The sequence below is a fragment of the Rhinolophus ferrumequinum genome, chromosome 12, assembly GCF_004115265.2.
Source record: "Rhinolophus ferrumequinum isolate MPI-CBG mRhiFer1 chromosome 12, mRhiFer1_v1.p, whole genome shotgun sequence".
Taxonomy (NCBI): domain Eukaryota; kingdom Metazoa; phylum Chordata; class Mammalia; order Chiroptera; family Rhinolophidae; genus Rhinolophus; species Rhinolophus ferrumequinum.
Window position 1 is genome coordinate 54,359,424 of NC_046295.1, and position 22,571 is coordinate 54,381,994.

The 22,571-nt window shown below is 39.3% G+C and overlaps 1 protein-coding gene across 5 annotated transcripts; it reads right to left on the reverse strand.

Moving 5' to 3' along the window:
- Window positions 1–674: 674 nt before the first annotated feature.
- On the reverse strand, window positions 675–20,149 carry TRMO (tRNA methyltransferase O). Of its 5 annotated transcripts, XM_033124119.1 has the most exons (7): window positions 20,001–20,136; window positions 16,365–16,431; window positions 15,125–15,299; window positions 12,729–12,886; window positions 9,385–10,041; window positions 4,230–4,485; window positions 680–797 (listed from the first exon to the last, which is right to left on the reverse strand). In XM_033124119.1, exons 2-7 carry the CDS (start codon window positions 16,393–16,395, stop codon window positions 746–748), a joined length of 1,329 nt encoding a protein of 442 aa, XP_032980010.1. In that variant the 5' UTR covers window positions 16,396–16,431; window positions 20,001–20,136; the 3' UTR covers window positions 680–745. The 5 variants fall into 5 exon arrangements, with proteins under 5 accessions (XP_032980007.1, XP_032980008.1, XP_032980010.1 ...); XM_033124116.1 differs by lacking the exon at window positions 16,365–16,431 and having other exon boundaries at window positions 675–797; window positions 19,956–20,111; XM_033124117.1 differs by lacking the exon at window positions 16,365–16,431 and having other exon boundaries at window positions 678–797; window positions 20,001–20,149.
- Window positions 20,150–22,571: the final 2,422 nt, after the last annotated feature.

Below are 22,571 nucleotides of genomic sequence, written 5' to 3' on the forward strand. Positions count from 1 at the left end.
TAAACAGGCCCCCAGCTTAGCTTCCAGAAGCAAAATTAACCCATAATGTTGCTAAGATACCAAATGAGATAATATATTTAAAGTTGTTTTGTAAACCATAATGTCTATACTGATGTGAAGAATTATTACAGTTCTTTAGTGGTTAGCATGTGGGTAATTTTTAAAAATAAAAATTGTTAATACTGAATAACAAAGTTTTCCATATTTTGAATTGCATGAAGAATTAGTGAAGAATTTGAATAGAATGCTCAAATCATTCACAAGGCAGAAGAGGTAGATAACGTTGTATTACATCCAATCCTACTTTTTCCTCAGTACAACACAAACACACATTGACTCCAGTTTGGTTTGTGAGGTGTGAGTTCACAGGCCAAATGGCCCCCTCCATCAAAAAGCAGAGAGAGCATCATTGAGTGTTTGTTCCCTCCCCACCCCCGTGGGCACTGAAAAGGCTTTTCTTGTGCTTGTCATGCACAGACACAGCACTGACCCAAACTTTGACGCCTCTTTGAGTTGCATCTGCTGAAACTTACAAAGGCAGACAAGTGGCAGAGAGTGGAATAGACAGGATGCTGGAGAGTCATTTGGTGACTACCTAGATTAGGAATCTTATTTTTAACAATGGTAAAAAAAATAAAAAATTTTTAAAAATCCCCATTATAGTTTATTGAGCTTTAATCCTTATGACTTACCTCTTTTCTGTCACAGGGGTTGAACTTACCTTAATAATTTCACACCATGCTTATCATTTTATTTTCTTATACAAGAAATGCAGAGATTTTCCTGAAATATACGGGCTAGAATCAGGAACGTAGGAGAGAAAGAGTGCTAGAGAGGACCCTGTGTAAGAAAGGGACGGAGAGGGTGACTGCATACATGGGCAGTGAAGGTGGCTCGCGACACCTGTGCAACCCAGAAGGGAAAGGCAGGTGGGAGGAAAAAGCTGCCTTGGGCATGCGACATAATGTCAACTGGATCCTTCAGATGTGGGCAATTTGATATCTCCCTTAGCAAAACGTCCTAGAACTTGCTAAAAGCAGTCCTTTTAATTTTTAAAAATATTTCTGTAATAAAAAAAGAACACAGAGGCATCCATACTTTGGGATTTTAGGGACCCCTTGATTCCTGTGAGTCTGCTTGTCCAGTCAGGTAAGTCAGAGCAGAGTAGCAGAGAAAGGGGGTCAACAATGACAATCACAATAAAAATATTACCTAAGTTTATAGACCATTAAAGAGTTTAGAAAATAGACTCTAAGCTTTATCCTTGTAACAACTCTGCAAGGTCAGGGAGTTGGAGATGGGTGCAGTGACTAGTCCAAGGTGACACAGCTAGTATAGGGCAGAGCTGACAACAACACTCGAAGTTTCCAAAGCCAAACTCGCAGCCTGCTTCCCAGGAGGTTCCATGAAGATCTGGTGGGAATGGACGTTTTCCTCGCCCTGTTCTGCATGTAGTGGCCTGATTCCCGTGAATACCACGCTAAGTAAAGTGTCCGGCGCTTTGTAAGCATATGGAGTGGCCGACCCTCAAACAAACCAGCGTGGTTTGCTGGGCATACACATCTGCACTGGCAGAGGCAGCACAGCCAGGCTGGGCAGGGAGTCAATTCTGGGACCAGACCGGGTGGGGTGAAATCCTGGCTGCACGCTGACCAGCTGTGTAAGCTTGAACATGTGACTAAACCTCGGATCAGTGTATGAAAAGCACATAGCCCAGTGCCAACGACATGCTAAAAGTTCAGGAACTGATACAGATTTCATTATTATTGAGTTTTCATCTGCCTTCTTTGGGACCATATTATAAAAAGAAACCTATAAACATGAAGTTGATTTCTATCTTCAACTTCATTTTCTTCTCTCCAAAGAAAGTCACAAACACATAAGCAGACTGAACGCCTCGTACGCACATGCTCATGGGTTTGGCTAATGCGTCTGCCTGGTTGTGCACAGCCTCCATATGCTAGAATAATCCATCCCATCCCTTAAACCAAGCTACAATTTAAAATTTTAATAAATGGAACTCATCCTTCTAATCCATTCCTACATGTGATTGGCAAGCATCAACATTTCTTGTGGAAGTTACTGTTCTGGAAACTTGGGGCAGGAGGGCCAAAAGCCAAAATTACCTGAACAGCTTGAACTCCCGGAATTTATCTCCAAGCTCGTGAAAATAATCTGCTATCAAGGGCTCCCCCTGCAGGCACCAAAAAGGAAAGCCTGACACAAGGTGGATATCATTTATACATAGTACAGAGAACTATGTCCCTTTCTTCTTCTTTTGAAAAAGTTTCCAAGATGAAAAGAAATATAAGACTTGCTTCAAACTATTTCTCTTTCTGAGGGATCCAAATTTCCTCACAACAGAACACTGAAAATACATCCCTACAGACGAAAAAAGCTCACTTGGGGAATTCAATTACTGGGGTGGGGAGAGACTTCAGAACATGCTATATGAGAAACAGCTGAAGAAAATAGGGGTGCTCAGCCAAGAGGGGACCGAAGCGTGGGAAGCTGGAACAGTATCTGACAAGCTAACATGGGAGTGCAATCAGCCTTACGCTCTGTGGCCCCGCTAAAAGGTGAAGTTATCAGAGAACAGGTCTTATCTCATATAAAGGAAGAACATTTTAATGATGGGCACTGTCCCTAAATAATGACTACACAGGACGAGGGTTGAAGGATTATCACTGAGAGGTTTAAGCAGCAGCCAGAGGGCCAAATGCTGGGAATACTGAAGAGACTGGTGAGCGAGCTGGCAGAGAACTAAGCTGGATTACGTTTAGGATTTCAGTTCTAAAATCCTGAGAAAGTATATTAAAACCCCAAACCACTGAACAGTCCTCTTACTGGAGGGCTGGTTGGTATCGTCCTCAACATTATTATTTCCATATTAAATATCAACATTTTGTGCTTCAAGTTCTGATTCGGTTTCAAAACAATTTTAAGAGAAAAATATCAAAGTCAAAATAAATGATAGATTATACTAATGTCCCTAGTTTTAACATCATAGTATAGTTATGTAAGATGTTATCACAGGAAGAAGCTAGGTGAAGGGGACAAGGGACCTCTGCACTATATTTGTAACTTCTTGTGAATCTATTAGGATCTCAAAATAAAAAGCTTTTAAAAATCAAATTAAAGATAGTTCCCCAAGAGGTTCTAAGTAACCTCAAAGACAACCCAGTTTGATTCAAGACTGCAGTGTCATCAGCCACAAATGATTCTGTTCAAGTATCTACAGGCAGCAGGGCTCATTTCAAAACTATGAACCATCAGCTGTAAGATTTATAATTGTGATAAGGAAGCCGATGTCATCTTGACAGGTGTTGAATTTGGTTACACTGATCATAAATCTTCAGTTATCTGGGATCACATCATTAAAATCACCTACAGGCAATGTGAGTACATTCTTACAATGGCTTTCTACGTGGTACTACACAGGAACCATGTACAGACTTAATTACTATATTTATCTAACTGTAATACAATAATGTCTTTATATCTTCTTCTTTCACTAACTATGACTTGCAACAAGAACTGCATCTTGTTTATCTCATTTTAGCACCAAAACCTAACCCATAGTAGGTTCTCAGTAGTCATAGAATAAACAAGAAATAAACTAGTAGTTATTTTCTTGTACTTCTGGGGGTGACTCTCTTTTTTGATACAAAGACATCTCAGAGTCTCTATTTTGAAATCAGGATGAAATATACATACATATGTGCACACATACACATGTGTGACAAAGTTTCTGAAACACGGGTTTAATCTCTAAAAATCTTTATAAACACTTGTTTCTGATTTGTTAGTTTCCTCAGATACAGTAACTCAGTTTGAATTAGAATAAATGGAGAGGTCAAGCTTTTTCAGACAGGAAAACCAATAAGAATTATTGAACAGGATTCCTTCAGCTTGAAAGTCCCTGCTAGAATGATCTCTGCCCAATTTTATCAGGTGCCACAAACAGTCAGCTTCTTTCAGGAATTACTGAGACAGCATCACCTTTGGATTCCTCAATATTAACTGATCAAAAAGCATACAGCAATTTCTTTCAATTTTATCTCTTGGTTTATTAAAATATGTGTTTTTCAAATAAATATTTTGAATAACCCAAATCAATCACAGCAGTGAGCTCTGCAAAGAAGGCACATCATTAACTTGTACAGAAAATCCACCAGCCAATTGGAAGTCAGTTAGGCTATCTTAAAGACGTGCTGGAGGCTACTTACGATCCCAGAGACACCAAGGACTCTGCAGGGTCAGTCATCTGAACGGGCTCAGAAGCTGGTTTGATCCGTAGAACTTCTGCAAAGCCATCACCAAACCAGCAAGTGACATGTGCCATGTCTATAGTAAAGTAGAAAAGGCGGTCCTGGCAGAGCTTCCGTCGATACACAGACCGAGGGTCAGCTGACAACACAGACTCAATGGCACGCCTTGCTTCCTCTGCTGACTGAAAATATTTAAATGAAGCCTGACCGATATCTGCAATGAAAACAACACAATTTAACACTCAAAATCATGCGGGTCACAATTCCACTCTGGGAATTTATCCGAAGAAATCTAAACTACTAATTCGAAAAGATACGTACATTCTTATGTTCATTGCAGCACCATTTACAATAGCCAAGATATGGAAGCCACCTAAGTGCCCATCAATAGACGACTGGATAAAGAAGATGTGATACATATATAATATGGAATATTACTCTGCTATAAAAAAGAATGAAATCTTACCATTTGCGACAATATGGATGGACCTAGAGAGTATTATGCTAAGTGAAGTAAGTCAGAGAAAAACAAATACCATACGATTTCACATATATGTGGAATCTAAAGAACAAATGAACAAACAAAACAAAAACAGACTCATAGGCACAGAGAACAAACGGTTGCCAGATGGGAGGAGGGGGCTGAGTGAAAAAGGTGAAAGAATTAAGAAGCACAAATTGGTAGTTACAAAGTAATCACGGGGATGTAAAGTACAGCATAGGGAATATAGTCAATAATATTGTATTAACTACTGTGTTTCCCTGAAAATAAGACCTAGCCAGACAATTAGCTGTAATGCATCTTTTGGAGCAAAAATTAATATAAGACCTGGTTTTATTTTATTATAAGACCCGGTCTTGTAATATAATATAATATAATATAATATAATATAATATAATATAATATAATATAATACCGGGTCTTATATTAATTTTTGCTCCAAAAGACAGATTAGAGCTGATTGTCCGACTAGGTCTTATTTTCAGGGAAACAGGGTATGTATGGTGCCAGGTGGGTACTAGACTTATAGGAATCACTTTGTAAATTATATAAATGTCTAACTACTATGCTGCACATTTGAAACTAATACAAAATAATATTGAATATCAACAGTAATTGAAAAATTTTTTAAATAATGCAAGTCAAATTTCATTACCGTGAACTTCAATGAGGAGTTTGGTTGGTTCCTTGAATACCACTTGAAATGAATAGGGTTTGGAAATCTCTTCGATCATTGCAGAGAACGTCACCTTCAAGTGGTATTTACTGTCATTAGATTAAACTTATATACCCAAATAAGTTTATATTTTCTGAACAAAAAAACCATGGTGATATTTTTCCTTAGTCTCCTAACTAGGAGAGCTGAGCTTTCATTTTCTGGCAACCTAAATGTCACTTTTCTATGCTCAATGTGGACTTCAATTCCTTGTAATTTTCTTCTCAGGATGGAGGAATGGGCAGGGAGACGCATGACAGTCCCAGCATTCTCAGAAAGCCACAAAAAAGAAGACATAAACCACACCTGCTCTGAGCACTAGCTATAGGCAAGGGAAGGTGCATGAGAGAGCCAGTGTCACAGCTCCACAGTTAAGTAATACCACATTCTCTAAGGAACAAGGACATGAAAGCGTCCTTGTGAAAACTGAAACAGATACACTGAGAAAGTTCAGCTCCATCAGGAGAGAACAGTCAACCCCATTCCATCCAGGTGTGTATGTCAGGTAAATAGATTTTTACCGTGTCAAGTGGCAAAATTTCCTTCATTACATTACTGTGGATATTTCAATTTTTTAAAATACAGTCTTAAAAAATTAACTGTGACCTAATTTTTAATAGCTACAACACAACATACATCCAAATGAAGGCCAGGCCCTTCCAGGAAGGCATGTGCTTTAAACAACGTTATTCCTATTCAAAATAGCGTCTGCAGCGGTGGTGGGTCTTTATCTTTCTGAAAATAAATTCAATTGTTATCAAACAGCCAAAATTCACTTTGGGCTATATCTAATAAATAAGTTGGTAAGTAAAGCTATGAAGTTCAATTTTTGGTCAAAAACCACGGATCAATTCTGCAGTGCTAAGACGCCTTTACTGCGTGGCTCATAAAATGACTCTAAGGCCACCCAAAAAAGAGGAGTTCCAAAACCATCACACCTTCACTAACAGAGTGTCTGGTAGGAGCTCTAGGCCTTTGCTTGTTCACATGGCGTTAGGTGCCCTGTCTACTTACCCTTCTGGGCTCAGCTCAAATGCCTTGTAAGCTCCAGGAGGCCTGCCCAGGCCTCCCACTGCCCCGGTCAGGCTTCTCTCCCTCGTGTGCCCACAGCACTCTATTCTAGTGCCAGTTCCTCCCAACTGCAACGTCTCTCATCTTTCCTACACTCTTAACTTTCTGTACTGGCTCTAAATTGTGCTGTCATAAATCAGTCCCTGTTTTATAGTTGTAATACAAAATTTTTCTTTTTAAACATTTTTTAATCAATAAAGCATATTGTAACCTCTCAGGCGTGCAACACTGTAGTTTGAAAAAAATGAAATTTTCCAAAGTACGAAGCATTCAACAATAACCATAAGACAAGGGGTAAGGATAAATATAAAGTGCCTTCCCCGTAGCACTGCTTTGTTCTAACACAAAACCCTTTTAAAACTGACCTCCCTCCTCCCGCCAACTGTATACAGCGATGAAACAACCTTCATAAATAAAACTTTTAAAATAAAGAGATCAATTTAAAATTAAGTGCTTTGTTTAAACATAAAGCCTTAGGCAAGAATGAGAAGCATATGGCCATTTAATCTACGACAATGGAAGCAAGAATGTACGATGGAGTAATGACAGTCTATTCAATAAATGGTGCTGGGAAACCTGGACAGACACATGCAAAAAAATGAAGTTGGACCACCTCCTTACACCATATACAAAAATAAATTCAAAATGGCTTAAAGACTTAAATGTAAGATCTGAAACCATAAAATACCTAGAAGAAAATATAGGAAGAAACTTCTCAGACATTACCCGGAGTAAGATTTTTACTGATATATACCCTCGCTCGAGGGAACTAAGAGAAAAAATAAACATGTGGGATTATATCAAACTAAAAAGTTTTTTCACAGCAAAGGAAACCATCAATAAAACAAGAAGGGATCCTACTGAATGGGAAAAGATATTTGCCAATGATATATCTGATAGGGGATTAATATCACAAATCTATGGAAAACTCACTCAACTCAACTCCAAAAAAACAAACGATCCAATTAAAAAATGGGCAGAGGACTTGAAGAGACATTTTTCTAAAAAGGACATACAGATGGCAAACAGACATATGAAGAAATGCTCAACCTCACTAACCATCAGAGAAATGCAAATAAAAACCACAATGAGATACCACCTCACCCCAGTCAAAATGGCTATCATCAATAAATCAACAAACAACAAGTGCTGGTGCGGATGTGGAGAAAAGGGAACGCTTGTGCACTGTTGGTGGGATTGCAGACTGGTGCAGCCGCTATGGAAAACAGTATGGAGGTATCTCAAAAATCTGAAAATGGAACTACCTTATGATCCAGTAATTCCACTCCTAGGTATCTATCCGGAGAAATCCAAAACTTCAATTCAAAAATCTTTATGCACTCCTATGTTTATTGCAGCACTATACACAATAGCTAAGACATGGAAACAACCAAAATGCCCATCGGTAGATGACTGGATTAAGAAACTGTGGTACATTTATACAATGGAGTATTATGCAGCCATAAAGAAGAAAGAAATCTTACCATTTGCAACAACATGGATGGATCTAGAGAACATTATGTTAAGTGAAATAAGTCAGACAGAGAAAGATAAGTACCATATGATCTCACTTATTTGCGGATTCTAAAGAAAAGAATAAGTGAATGAACTAATCAGAAACAGTTTGGGAGACAATGAGGAAAAACTGAGGGTTGCTAGATGGGCGGGAGGGGTGGGGGGTGGGGGGGAGGGTGAGGGGATTGGAGGGCAGTTGGTGACCACAGGATGGCCACGGGGTTTGAAAATTAATCTGGGGAACGTAATTTGGTGGTTACCAGAGCGTAAGGGGGTTGGGGGGTGGGGGATGAGGGTGAGGGGGATCAAATGTATGGTGATGGAAGGGGAGCTGACTCTGGGTGGTGAACACACAGTGTGATTTATGGATGATGTGATACAGAATTGCACACCTGAAATCTATGTAATTTTACTAACAATTGTCACCCCAATAAATTAAAAATAAATTAATAAAAAAAATATTAAAAACAAACAAACAAAAAAAAAAAACAATGAGAAGCACAACCCTCCCGTGGCAGATGAAATCTGACATCTCCTTTGCAACTAACCGGCTCCTTCTTACTGGAACCACTGCATCCACCTCCTAACAGCCTCTTCCTTCATTCTATTAGGTTGGTGCAAAAGTAATTGAGGTTTAAAAGGTTAAAAGTAATTGCAAAAACCACAATTACTTTTGCAGCAACCTAACAGATAGCTGCTGGGGATCTGCTGTGGCTGGAGAAACCAGATAACAATGTTTGTTAAAAATCATGTGTTAAAGTAAACAAGTTTCAAGTAAAAGTCCTGTGGCCTCGCTTCTGCAGTAAACTGTATGTCTTTAGTGCTGGGACTTTATGGGGACAATTTCTGTGCTGAAAAACTCCTGCCCTCTTTTGGGCTCTGTGCCAGAGGGTGCTCTATCAGCCACGTGACAGAATAACCTGGGACATTTCTCTAGTCAGCGAGTAAAACAGATGAAAAAGACTTAATCTGCGTTAAGTATAGAACATGCACAACTTAGCTTCTGAATGCTGTTTGAAAATGCCAAGGACTATTATGAAGGTAGACATGAGGCCAGTAGTGAGGCAGGAGCCATTCTCAGCAAACGCTTTACTGAGCGCCTGGGACTCACTCTGCTGCATTAACAGTTGTTGAACGAAAATCATCAGATGATGGTGCTGCCCAAATATTACTTTATACTCCTAGATTTCTTTGCCAGTCATCATGACAAATCCTCTATGTAACTGCCCTCAGAAATACAAACTGGCTAAATCTCCTAGTAAAAGCTCATCACTTATTCAGAAATAAGAAATAGACAGTACGTGGATCACCTTCTGAACTGAGGTGCCCAAGGTCCATCTCTGCGTGAGGAGTAAACCGGACCTCCAAGGTGGCCACGGGGGCCTCTCGCACCCAGGCGGGAACCACACTGCCGTGAGCTGTGTCAGCCATGCTGGAAGGGCAGTGAAGAGCCACGGGCTTCACTTCCTTGCTGTCTCCTTGTGGGACCACTGCTGCTTCCCCTCTCCTGAGCCTCTTATCTGTACCTTCCTCTGAAAGACTCTTCTCCAAGAGATATGGGCCAATTTGCTGCTCTGCCGCATTCGGACCCTGACCCCGTCTTGATTCTAAGCCCAAGTCTGCTGCTATCTCCCCGTGCTTAGGCGAGCTTCGCTGGCTTCTGGCTGTGTCGTCATGTTGCATGTCGTTTTCTCCCGCAGATCTACCTTCGGCACATTTAGGTTTCTCCTCCGTGTGACTGCAAGGTTGTGGTTCATCACACCCTGAGAGCTGCTGCTGGGCACCAGTGTCAGCCTTGCCACCAGACCAGGACACGGTTTTTGGTTTGTGTTGGTTAGTATGTAAATTAAATTCCCCGAAAGGCTCGATCAGATTTTGTGGTGAGTCATAATCAGCTATGTAGGGCTTTATGTCCAGTACAGGTGTGCCATGAATCATATCAATTCCAGAAAGGTATATAGCTCCACCTGTAGTATGAAAAACACCTCTTAGAAATATTGACAATGAAGGACAGTGCAAACAAATAGAGAACCAACACCGTCTACTTAGCCTCACCAAACTTACTCATAATTCTCTTACACACCAGGCTCTTACACCTGGTGCCGACATACACCGGAAACCCATCCTCTTCTTTACCTGTCAAACTCCCACTTGCTCCTCAAGGCTCTCACATAGCACCTCTTCAACAAAGCCTTTTTGGCTTTTCCAGACATACACGTGCTTTCCTCTGGGTTCTAGAGGAACCTGTATACAAACTTTTTGGAGAGCCTTTTTCATGCGGTCTGACAATGACCTGCCTAACCAGTGAGCCCTTCAGCACTGGGTGGTGCCGACTCATCTTTGCATCACTGGGGTTTCTAACTCTGTGCCACGTACATCAGTATCTTCAATATATCTCTGTGAGACCGATGACGGTTTTCATTGTGGCAAACAGATTCTAAGGTGGCCCTATATGCTCCTGGTGTTCAAGACCTGTACAAACCCCTCCTCTTGAGTGTGACCTGATATCACTCCAGTGACTAAAATGTGTTTCCTAACATTCTTGTGCTTGCTGGCAGACTCACTCTAGAGACTCTCCCTGTGGGCTTGATGAAATCCGCAGCTACGTAGGGAAAGCCCACGTTGCATGAACTGCGGGTGGTCTCTAGGCACGGTGGGCAGCTGCTCAGAGCTGAGGGAAGTCACCAGCCAACAATCAGCAAGAAGCTGAGGCCATGAGTCCCACAACTACAAGGAACTGAATTCTGCCAACAACCTGAGTGAGCATGGAAGCGGATTCCTCCACAGTCAAGCCTCCAGATAAGAACTCATCCCAGCTGACACCTTAATTGCAGCCTGGTGAAACCCTAAACGGAGGACCCAGATCCTGACCCCCAGAAACATAATAATGTTTCAAACACATAATAAATGTGTGTTGTTTAAACTGATAAGTGCATAATTGGTTATGCAGCAATAGAAATCTAACACACCATTAAGACACATCAAACAATTAAGCAGAACAAAAGTCACCAATACCAAATATTAAGGACAGGTCTCTTGTTTTCTCACTTATACAACTGCTGTCCACTTCCTGCTACTGGTGCAAAGTCTACGAACTTGATCCTTTGGAAACCGGTGAAATAAGAATCAAAACACTGTATGTGACCACATTTGCTTCTGTCTCCATTTAAGAAAAACAGGACTGACAAAGGACTTTGCTTACTGTGAATGAGCCTGGAACTCTGCAAAGATGATTTTGGACTTTCTAAGTGGTTATGTCTCACAGTATCTGCAGAAGAAAGGCACTGTAGCATAGGTCAGAGTTCATGAGATTTGGAGTCAGACAATCCTCTGGCTGGATGCTGTAGTGCCCTCATCTATAAAACGGAGACTGCTACCCTATCAAACCCACAGAGCCACTATGAGATAACACATATGAACGCTCTTTACAAACTGTAAACACCACACAAACACAGGTAGTCACTACAATACTTATTTAGTAAGAGTGTCTATAGTACTGTTGTTTCTTGCCTTTCACCTTTCTGATTTGATCTCCCCATTATAACGTTAGGCTTGTCCGTAGGGCAGGGATTTTTACCTGACTTGTTTATCACTATATCCCCAGCACCTAGAACAATGTCGGGCCCATAGTCAGTGCTCAGAAAATATGTGTGGATTGTACGAATGATCATAAAATGTTCCAGTACTGTTACCCAAGTTTGGTTAGCCATCACAAATTGGTAAAACTCAAGTTGGATCAGCTATACATTTTTTCCAGAAAACACACCCAAGACCCAGTTGAATACAGTCCAGCAGAGGAGTTCAAGTTTTGGGAAAGTATAAGCAAAATAACTGCTCTTGTCTTTTTAGCACCCGATAGCCCGAAAAGTACTTAAGAGTTTTTGTATCATATGAGCCTTTAAAATATCCTGTGGAATCCCAGAGAAGGCAGATCCTTCTCTTTTGCCCACTTTACAAACAAGTAAGCTGAAGTCTGGAATGATCTCCTGACTCCTACTCTACCTGCTATTTCTCTAACAAATGTGCTGATTAGGTCAGAGTGATTCAAGAAAGGGTATGGCTTAGTAACTAGGTTATAGATGAACACTAGTTAAAACTAGTCTGTGTATTCTACACAAGCACTTCCACTATCTGACAGTTGTTGGATCCTACAGTGTGCTTCATCCCAGCCCTTCTGCCACACATCATCGTTGATGGCTGCAATGTAGCCACGATGCAAGTTCATTTCTTCAAGGCTGCAAGGAAGAAATGATGCACTACCCTAAATGCATGTACAACCAGTTACTGTGTGTCAAATTTTGAAAGTGTACGATTATTTTTGAATAATTTTGTATTTATTGCATTCCACATCAGAGAAAATTTGGTTACTAATTTAATGAGTATAAAATCTTCAGAGTTATTTTTAAATAATTAAAAATTTTGATAAATGCAATGATATAAACAAACTCAGAGCACTCTAGGAGAGCTTATTTCAAAGTGTTGCAATGCTAACATTCTTTTAATCATTTCATTTTCTTCAATGTCTTGGTGGTTCTCAGGAGTTACCACCACTGGTACTTGTCTGAATCACAGCCAGTGCTGAATACTATGTTGATTTGATCAGATTTCTTTTGGTTAAGGAAAACAAGGTATAAGTAGAAATGAAGTGTGTTACCTTCAACCTTTTCCAGTTTGGCCAGGGTCAGTCCTATTGCATTGGGACGATGTGGGCTCCTTGTGGAGAAAACTCCAGTTTTCGCACCATTCAGCCTAGGAGGCTGCACTTTTGCCTTGCAGCTCAAATGACCATTTTTGTGAAAAACAAACAAAATCCTATTGAAAACAAACCACTCAGTAAGAAAAGAGCATAAGTTAATTTACCATAATGATTGGAGGGGGGAAAAACTTTAACCCCCACAAATTAAAACAGAAAGAATGCTTTTAATGGTATTAAAATATAATCAGTGGGGGAAAAAATAATACCATTCCTGTTTCTTGAAGGAAGACAGTCTTACCTCTGTCTCCTTTACCCCTAATACAATGACTGGCACATTGCAGGAACTTAACAGACATTTGTCAAATGCTTGAATAAACAACATTTACAAGGTAAATGCCTGCTTTATGCCAGGCAGTATGATACACATTTTTATACTCATTTCATTTAATCCACTTAACAAGAAGTATAATTTATCTCCCCAAGAAGTATAATTTATCTCCCATTTTAAGGATGAGGGAATTGAGGCTCAGAAATGTTAAATAACTTTACTAGGCCTTCCTACACAAGATCAACAGGCAGAATCCATGAAGAAAACAGTAACAGATTTGAAATTATTAAATCATTACATTTATGTACTGCAAAAATGTCATCCCAGGAGAAAATGTTTACTATGTGTATAATGGGTTAATATCTGTGGTATATAAATTGTTCCTACAAATCACAAAGGACAACTCAATATAGGAAACTACACGAAGACCATGAATAGGCAATTCACAAAAGAAATAGAAATGCTGACAACCATATGAAAAGATTTTGAACCTCACTAATAATTAAAAAATTAAATTGAAAAACAAAATACTATTTTTCCCTGTCAGGCAAAAATGTAAAAAACAGGTAACATATAGTGCTGACACAGGTGTAGGAAAAGGACATTTTCATATACCTTTGAAGTATAAATTGGTTCAACTTTCTGGAGGGCAAATTGGTAGGAGCTGTCCAAAATTACAAATATGCATACACTTTAACCCAATACAGCCACTTCTGATATCCTATTCATAAAAATATACAAGTGCCCAAGTTATGCATCTGAGGGGGTTTGTTACAGCATTACTGTAATAGCAAAATACCTCTCCATTAACAAGGGAGTGGTCAAATTATGGTACATATATATTTTGCAATAAAGGGCAGCCATTAAAGCAAAAAAAGTTAAATCTGTATGTAAGGAGTGAAGAAAACCTATTCCATTTTTAAAAACACACACTTACTCTGTATATGTATATTTAAGCTTCTATGTGTATCCAAAAATAAAAAGAAAGAAAAGGTCTGGCAGGATATGCGTACACTGAGCTGTTAACAGTGATAATCTCTGAAGAGTGTTGGGGAGTGGGGATGAAAGAGGAGAAAAATAGGAGGGATAAGGAAAAATCTATATACTTCTGAGTCTATTTTTTTATATCAGCAATGTTTTGAATTTAAATTATTTGAACCAAGATCATACAAACTAGGTCAGAATGCCCATGTTCTTTCTATTCTATCCATGTCCCCAAATTAACATGAAAAATAAGCTATTTCAGAATAAAAACTTAATTTTAGGTCTTCACCAGTAAAATTAGGCCAATTCAGACTGCTGGTATTGGGGTGAGGAAGAATGGACAGAGATAGAATTCCAAGTGACAGCAAGTAACACTAGTATAACACAGGTCTTAATATAGGTAACCCTTATATTTAAAGTATCCAGGTTTCTAAGGTCTCTTTTGTATTTTAGGAAGAGTAGACTTAATTTTTCATGGGTCTAGAGCAGTGTCCACAAACTTTTTCTATAATGGTTCAGATAGCAAATATTTGAACAATGTGCAAGGGTGTGCAAGCCATCCAGTCCCTACTGTATCTATTCAACTCTGTTGCTGCTGTGGCACAAGAGCAGCCACAGACAACACACAAATGAATGCATGTGCCTGTGTTCCTATAAACTTATATACAAAAACAAGGTAGAATGGATTTGGTCCACAGGCCGTAGCTTGCTGACCCTTGGTCTAGAGGACAGAATAATGACCCATGGACAGAATCGAGAAGGTCTACAGATTTCAGCTTGACAGAAAGGCATTCATCACAATTAGAACCAACTGCAAATGGACGGTGCCCCCTCAGTGGATCCCAAGCCTCCCTGAGGGTGTCCAAAGTGTGCATACAATCACGTGCATAAATACCATATAGGAATTTTATGCAATAGACAAGAGTGATCTGGATGGTAGGCTCTAAGATTGCCTCCATCAGTGGTTGCATATAAACTGGAGTACTTTAGTCAGGGGCAAGCTCTGGCCCAAAGTACCGCTTCTAACAATAAAATAACTTACCAAACATGAGAAAACTGTTCTAAGCCCATCAAGGAATGTTCAGGATTATTAAAGATGCTCTTTCTAATTTTCAAACAAGCCCTTGAATGGCTACAAATGGATGGCTGCCTTGGAGTACCATTCTTGGCGGAGAAACAGGATTCTAAGTAGCCAATTGGCTCAGTTAAAAGATTGCCTACAGAAGAAAATTAGATAAAAAGTCATTAGTCAAATGCTCATCAAAGATGTAGGAAAACATGTGTTTTTCAATGCACTGATTTCATTGTTTTAACATCTACTAGGTGTTATGCAACTATAGAACATGATTCTTATAGTATTCATGAATACATACAAATATCCTCCTCATTACACACACATTGTTATATCCCCCTAGATGATCTACTGGGAAGATCTAAGAAAGAAGGAAAGAAAGGGGACATTGCTAGAAAACCTATTATGATCGTAATTCAAAATCTATGCTTGCCTCTAATCATCAGTATAGGTTTTTTCCTTTCCTTGATGGCAACAGAACCTCATTTTCATAACATACCACTCTTGATACTTTCTTTAAAGATACTTTTCATTAGATTTTCCCATGAGGTATTTAACTGGGAGCTGGGAGGATAAGGCACTCAGGTTCTGGCTCTTCAGTGAATTTAACTGTGTGACCTTGGGCAAGTCACTTAACCTCTCTGTGCTTCAGTTTCCCTGTCATGTAAAATGGGAGTAATATCTACTTCCCAGGATTCTTATTGGGATTAATTAGCTATGACTGTAAAGCATCTAAGGTTCTTGAATAAAGCCCTGTATAAATACAAAATAGTATCTGTTAAAGATACTATTTGTGGGGGGGAAAAATTCAATACTACCATTACTAAGTTATGTGAGGTTAAGGTTAAGGGGGCATTTCAAATAGAAGGAATAACATGCACAAAGTTAAATGAGAAATGTTATAGCATATGCAGGGAACAAGCTATTTTGATTTGCCGGAGTGTGAAATACAAAGCAAAGAATAATGAAAGGAGATTGTGGTTGTATTTAAGTAAAGATGATTTCAATTGAAAACAACATATGAAACAAACTAGTTTAATTAAGCAATAAAATGAGTGCATGGTATCATACTACTAAAATATCTACAGGCAGGGTAGGTTTCAGGTTAGGCTTGTCTAGTTGCTCTCTGCCCCTCTAGAATGTAAGCTCCACCTGGGCAGGGGATTTTCTGTTTTGTTTACCGTTGTGTTCATTGTCTAGTTGTACTTGCCTGCAAGAGGGCAGGTGCTCAAAAACTTCATGTTGCATGGAAAAAGGACTCTGCAAGTCTTAACTGACTAAAATGGGAAGTGAGGAAATGAAAGAGGAATAATGAGTATAACAATCCTACTTATAAATATTTGTTTATATATTTACCTATCTAAATATGTACATATATATGTCTAGAAAGCTATCTGGAAGGATATTCATTAAAATGTTTGTGATTAAAATGGGTGGAGAAATATTTGGATTATTTGTGATTTCTATATTTGAAATTTTTGCAAAAATCACAAATCATTAAAAATATTTTTTAAAGCAGTAACTCCTTTCAAAGAAGGAAAAAACTGGTCAGACAGCATCACTACAGGTTTAAAGTCCAAGGTATCTGCAACTACCATTTTTAATTTATAGATAACTTTTTTTTTCACATTTCATGAAGGCTTTATTAACTTCCTTTAAGACATGATATAAAGACACTTTAGACTCTCATTTTATTTCTGGCTTCCAATAAATCTATCCTACCAACACCGGTGGTAAGACTACAGCCATCCCTCACAGCACCTTTCATCACTTTTCACTTTAAAAATGAAATTAACTGATACGTATAAAATACTATATGCAACACATACGTAAGTAATAAAGCATAAATTATAACACAATCCTGTGTAACCGCCACCCAGCCCAAGAACTAGAGCTTTACCAATAACTTGCATTTTTTTGTTGCTTCTCTCCTCCCTCACACCCCTCCTTTCCCTCTGAGATGAGGTGCCTGAATGTGGTCTTTGTCATTCACTTCCTTCTTAAATCTGATTTTATCACATGCATATACATGCCTAAACAATGCTTCATTTATTTTGTCTTTACGTACTATAAAAATTGGTTTGAAACTGAATGCTATCTTCTCAGACTTGCTTTCTCCCTCTCAATAGTATAATTCTAAGATCCATGAATATTGTGTATATTTTGGAAGTCTTTAAATTTTTTTATCCTCATCTATGCTCTGTGTAACAGATACAGTAAACTAAAATCTTAAAGATGAAGAAACTGAGGTCAAATAATTCTCTGGTTTCATTAAAATATCATTAAGAAAAATGGACAAAAAGGATCCTAACCTAATCATCTAGGATCCCTGTATCCTGTTTTTATTTATTTAACAAACACTTTCCAAATGTCTTAATTGCCAGACACTGTGCTAAATTTTGGGAAAAAATACAAACAAGAACTCTTATCACAGTGGAGTTAACTGTTGCGGAGAATCTCATACTATGTTTCAGTATCATGGGAAATGTCATACCTGTGGTAATGACCAAGGACTTCTGCCCTGACTATCTGCCTGGGACCTACAAGTGTGTAACTAACAGAGTCACGGGTTACATATATGCTATGATAAATGTACACTGTAACCAATTATACGTGTTCTAATCCTCTTTGTGCACCTCTGTAAAAACATAAGAGAACACTGGATTAGCAATGAACTGGAAGTATACGCTGGAGCTATGTTGTAGGAGTCCCTCAGCTACATCATTCTTAAAGTTTGGGACCACTCTCAACGTATCAAATGTCCATTTAATAACCTAGTGGGAATTTGCCATATTCTAATATGTCTGAGCCCTCTGGAACCTATTTATATAATCTGTGTCCCTGTACTTGGGATTATAATGCTATGAAATAAAAATGTGCAACACTTTGCAAATATAAATGCTACTTGAATGTTCTACTTGAGGTGGAGGCTTGAGAATGTCCATCTAAGGGAATCCTGATCTTCTTCCTCTTGCCTCATATCTCAAAAAAATAAAAAAAACAAGAAACATTAAGCACCTACCATTTAGTATAAGCACTGTGCTAAGTGCCTGGGTACAGACATAAATAAGCAGTTCTCATCCTCAATGGTGTCCAGTATATTGACAGAGATGGACAATCCAAATTAAATCAAACCGTCTTACATACAGGATAGGGGTAAGCACAGGTATGCCAGGGTAGTACTGGCATGAGAACCACATGGAAATGGGGTGAAGTGGTTCCCTAAAGGAACATGGGACGGTTAGGACTGGTATCAGAAGAGAAAAAGGACAAAAACACAGGGCCACTACACTAGCTATGTGACCTTGGGCAAAATCGCTTACCTCTCTGAATCCTAGTTTTCTCCTCTAAAAACAAGGATAGTAAAACAAAGATGACCAACCTATCTTGAAAACTTGTAAGATTACTAAACTATGTAAAGCACCTAGTACAACAGAAGGTGCTCAGCAAGGAGCGGTTTTTAAAGCCCTTGCTCAGGCTCCCCCTCCCTTAACAATATTACAACTATATTAACTGTGTAATAAGAAAAATCAAAAAGTTATTAATGCAGAAGGTTTTGTACACAAGGCTTATTTACAAGCCTTGTGCAGACAGAAAAGTTCAGGTTCTTTCCACCTCTTGCCTGAACTACTCACTTACCTTTGTTATAATTTGTCTCCCCTCTGCCAGCCCTTCTCCGCAAATCACACTGCACTAATCCTCCAGACTCTGAGTTCCTTATGTCATGCTACTCTCTAATTTTAACTTTCCATGTTTCCCACTGTTAACAGACAGCACATTTCTTAGCCTGGTGTTCAAGGTTCTCTACAGTCTGAATCTAATCAAAGGTTCCCAAACCTCCCTGTTCCATCCAATACTTCAGGATTTACAGCTCCCCAGTCCCATGCTCTGTAGACCTCTGCGTCCTGCTTTTTCCTACCTGTCAAAATGTTAGACCTATATCCTCACAGTGTGCAACACTTTCTTAAAACGAGCACAACCTTTGACCAGGTAACAGTACTTTTAGGAAATTTAAGTTAAACATTTAGAACATACACAAAGATTGTAGTTTCAAGAACTTCCATTTAGAACGATGAAAAGTGGCAACAACCTAAACGTCTAACAATAGGCAACTGGTTAAATAAATTACAGCACATCTATAAAACAAAATAGGGTGCAATCCCTTGAAATTATTGTCATGGAAAGATTTTTGTGAATCTTAAATTAAAAACAAAATTTCTAAAACAGTGGGGTCGCCTATCAACTCATTTTCTAGTATGTATGTACTGAAACAAGTATGGAAGACAGACATCAACAGACGTTAGCAGTGGATTTCTCTGGGTGATGTCTTGACTAATTTTCTTCCATTTGCTTCCTCCAGTTTCTAAAGTTACTATACCTTGCTCTATATAAAGAGGTGAAAATAAAGAGAAATAAAAAATCATGTCCGTATTTCCAAACCCAGTTTAAACCGATTTCCTCCCTCCTCAATTCCTACAGCACAGGATGTTTCTCACGTGGGGAATTTATTAATTCCTAACCGGCATAATACCAGCTGTATAAATCGTCTCTCGTATATGAACGAAAACTCCCTTAGAGAAAGGCCGTTACACTGCATGTGGCCGTTGCAGCCACAGTGCCAACAGACCGACCCCTAGCTACAAGAACAGAGCATGAGAGATGATGTCATCCCGCTCGCCTCAGACGCGTCACGTGGTAGAAGGAGCATATGACCCGTGCTTTGGCAGTAAGTATCAGGACGCACATCAGTTCAAGGTCTCGCATTTCGCGTCCTTCTCTGAAGTGAAGTCGGCTCCCGCACCTGGGCCTGTTCTGCGTGCGAAACCGCAAGCCTCTCGGAAGTTACCTGTCTCCAGAGCCGGCTTCACGCACCCGCAAGGGGTCGCTGTGGGGCGAGGCCCTGGCTCCTCCAAGTCGCGCATGGCTACTGGTCAAAGAGGTGCCCACCCGACGCGATAGAGCCTTCCGCTTCCGGTCTCCGTGGCTGGCGCGTGCGCAGTAGCTGCCCTGGACGCCAAGGTTCCGGCGCACGCGCGGGCAGCTCGAAGGTTACAGTTAGGGCGCGGAAGCTTTATGTTGGCTTCTGTTCTTCTTCCGATCCCCGTGTCTCGGTTGTCTCGCGCCGATTTGCTGCGGTTGCCAGCCCTTTCCGGGCAGTCAGCGACTTCAAATTCCCACGCTTTCCAAGGTGGGGACACATCGATGAAGTTTTAAAAAGATGTCTCGAAATAATAAACAACCTACATATCTAGTGCATGACGCCATTTTTAAAAGAAAAACGACGTGTATATGCAATCACCACACGGTGAATGCAAAATGATCAGGTGTTAGGAAATGTTTAAAATTCTTTTTGGGTGGTGGGAATACACAGATGATTATACTATGTATGCTCCCGTTTTTCCGTAATAAGAATGCTTTATCAGAAAGGAACCCCAAGTAAACTTTATTTCAAATATTGATGGGGAGCCCCGTAAGGGATTAAGAGTTAAGAAGTGGGGACGGTTTCTTGTGCTCCTTACCTACCTCAGGGGAACTGCAGTGAGAATGAAACTGAGAGGCAACATGCCATTTATATTAAAGGGAGTAAGGTTTTGTTTCTGGGCAGCTCTGAAAACTTGAGGGCCAACGAGAATCATTTTTTTCATCCTATGTGATGAACAGTTATCCCTGCATGGATAGCCTATCCTTTTACCCACTTGTAACATCATCTCACACCTATTTGAAGTTTCTCTGTATGCATAATTGTGTTTCTGGGCTTTTTATCCTGTTGGTTCAGGTAGGGGGTGAGGGAAATACTGCCTGCCATACAAGTTATTAAAAACCATACAAGTCCACAGATTTAAAAACTTAACCGTGAAAAAGCTGTTTCTAAGTCCATTTGTCACGGACTAATAGATCATTAGTAGAAAATAAACAAAGAGCCAAAGATTTAAAGAGACTTTTTTAATCTCTTTAAAATTTGATCAGATTCATACATGTGCCCTCTGATAGGTCTTTTCCACATGATAATTTGGAAAAGGATGCTATTATTCTGTTTCCAAGAGGAAACAGTTCTGTGTAGCTGAAGAAACAAATTTGAGAACAGTTATACATGTAAAACGGGGGCAGTAATAGCTGTATTTGCCACTAGATGGTGGTGCTGCTGAAAGTGATAGTCTTAATTTGTGGACAGACTATGGTAGAAAATGACAGGTATTTGCCCTCCGGGCCTTAGCCATCATATCTAATGATAATCACAAAAAATACTTTAATTACCAAGTGTGAGAAGTACTGAAATGCAAAGTCGATTTGGAGACACTGATGGAAGTAGATTGCTACCTCTTTTAAAGGTAAAATTTCTCTTTTTGGGAAACAGGAACTTAAATATGTAACACTTCTATATAATTTGATGTTTATATTATCCTGTCTAGAGTTATATATGATTATTTATAGTTTGCAGGACAGGACAACCCTTTCTCTGGAGGTAGGATGTAAGAATCTGCCTTAAAAAACAATGTAAATAATTCTAATACAGGTGGTCATCTGTCCACACTTCGAGAAACACTTTTCAGTATATTAATCTTTCATTTGGGTGGAGGATCCTTTTCACAATCAATTAAAGCTTTGGACCTCACACATCATTTTATATTTAATAACATATGGCTCATTTTTTTCTTTTTAAAAAACTACTATTGTACTTACCCTGAGAGGATGGCAACACAAAGTAGGGCTGAATGGATTCTTAACAAAACTTTAATTCTGACTGTGACCCCCAGGTTCTTAGCCAAGAAGAAAACTGGCAAATATTTAGATACACCCTGGTGTTTGAATAATTGTGAGAAAGCAGAGGTTGTATGTATATAGGGAGTAGGGTAAGAGAGTAGGCAGAAAGCATCCTAAAAGGTATAAAAAGAAGATCCCTTCTCCTCTGATGTACTTTTGCGTCCTTCCATCTCCTTCCACAACTCTTTCACCTTGTTCCCCTGAACTTTGTACATAACGCAAATCTCATAAAGTTCATCTTAATGAAACATTATTAGAACTTGAGATTTCAGTTTACTCTTTTTTTCTCTAATTTTGACCCACCCTGGCACTTGAAATTGAGACAAGATTTCCAAAGATAGAGCACCCATGAAAAGCACTGAGGAAGTCAGATGTGACTTTGGGTGAGTGCCCAGCCTCTGAGTTTATTCCCTTATCTCTAAAATGGGAATGGCAATCATTGCCCAGCCTATTTCAAAGACTCTTGTGCAGATCGAATTTAAAAAGTTATATTGGAAAGTATAAATTCTGAAGTACCATCCAGATGTAAGGGACTATGATATGATAGACTGCTTCAATATATTACATGAGTAATATAATGGGGTATGAGTAATCATTATACAATTAATATATCCTGAGAGGGGAAAATGGTAAACTTTGTGGAGGAGGCTGTGAC

Bases quoted from the DNA above. Each gene is read 5' to 3' on its own strand.
- TRMO (XM_033124116.1), bottom strand. From the start codon at position 20,076: ATGCGCGACTTGGAGGAGCCAGGGCCTCGCCCCACAGCGACCCCTTGC. The intron at 10,042-12,728 runs GTAACACACTTC...TTCATACTACAG, and splicing joins CAAACTGGAAAAGGTTGAAG to GTGGAGCTATATACCTTTCT. The intron at 4,486-9,384 runs GTGATCCACGTA...TTTTCATTGCAG, and splicing joins TGGGCACCTCAGTTCAGAAG to ATATCGGTCAGGCTTCATTT.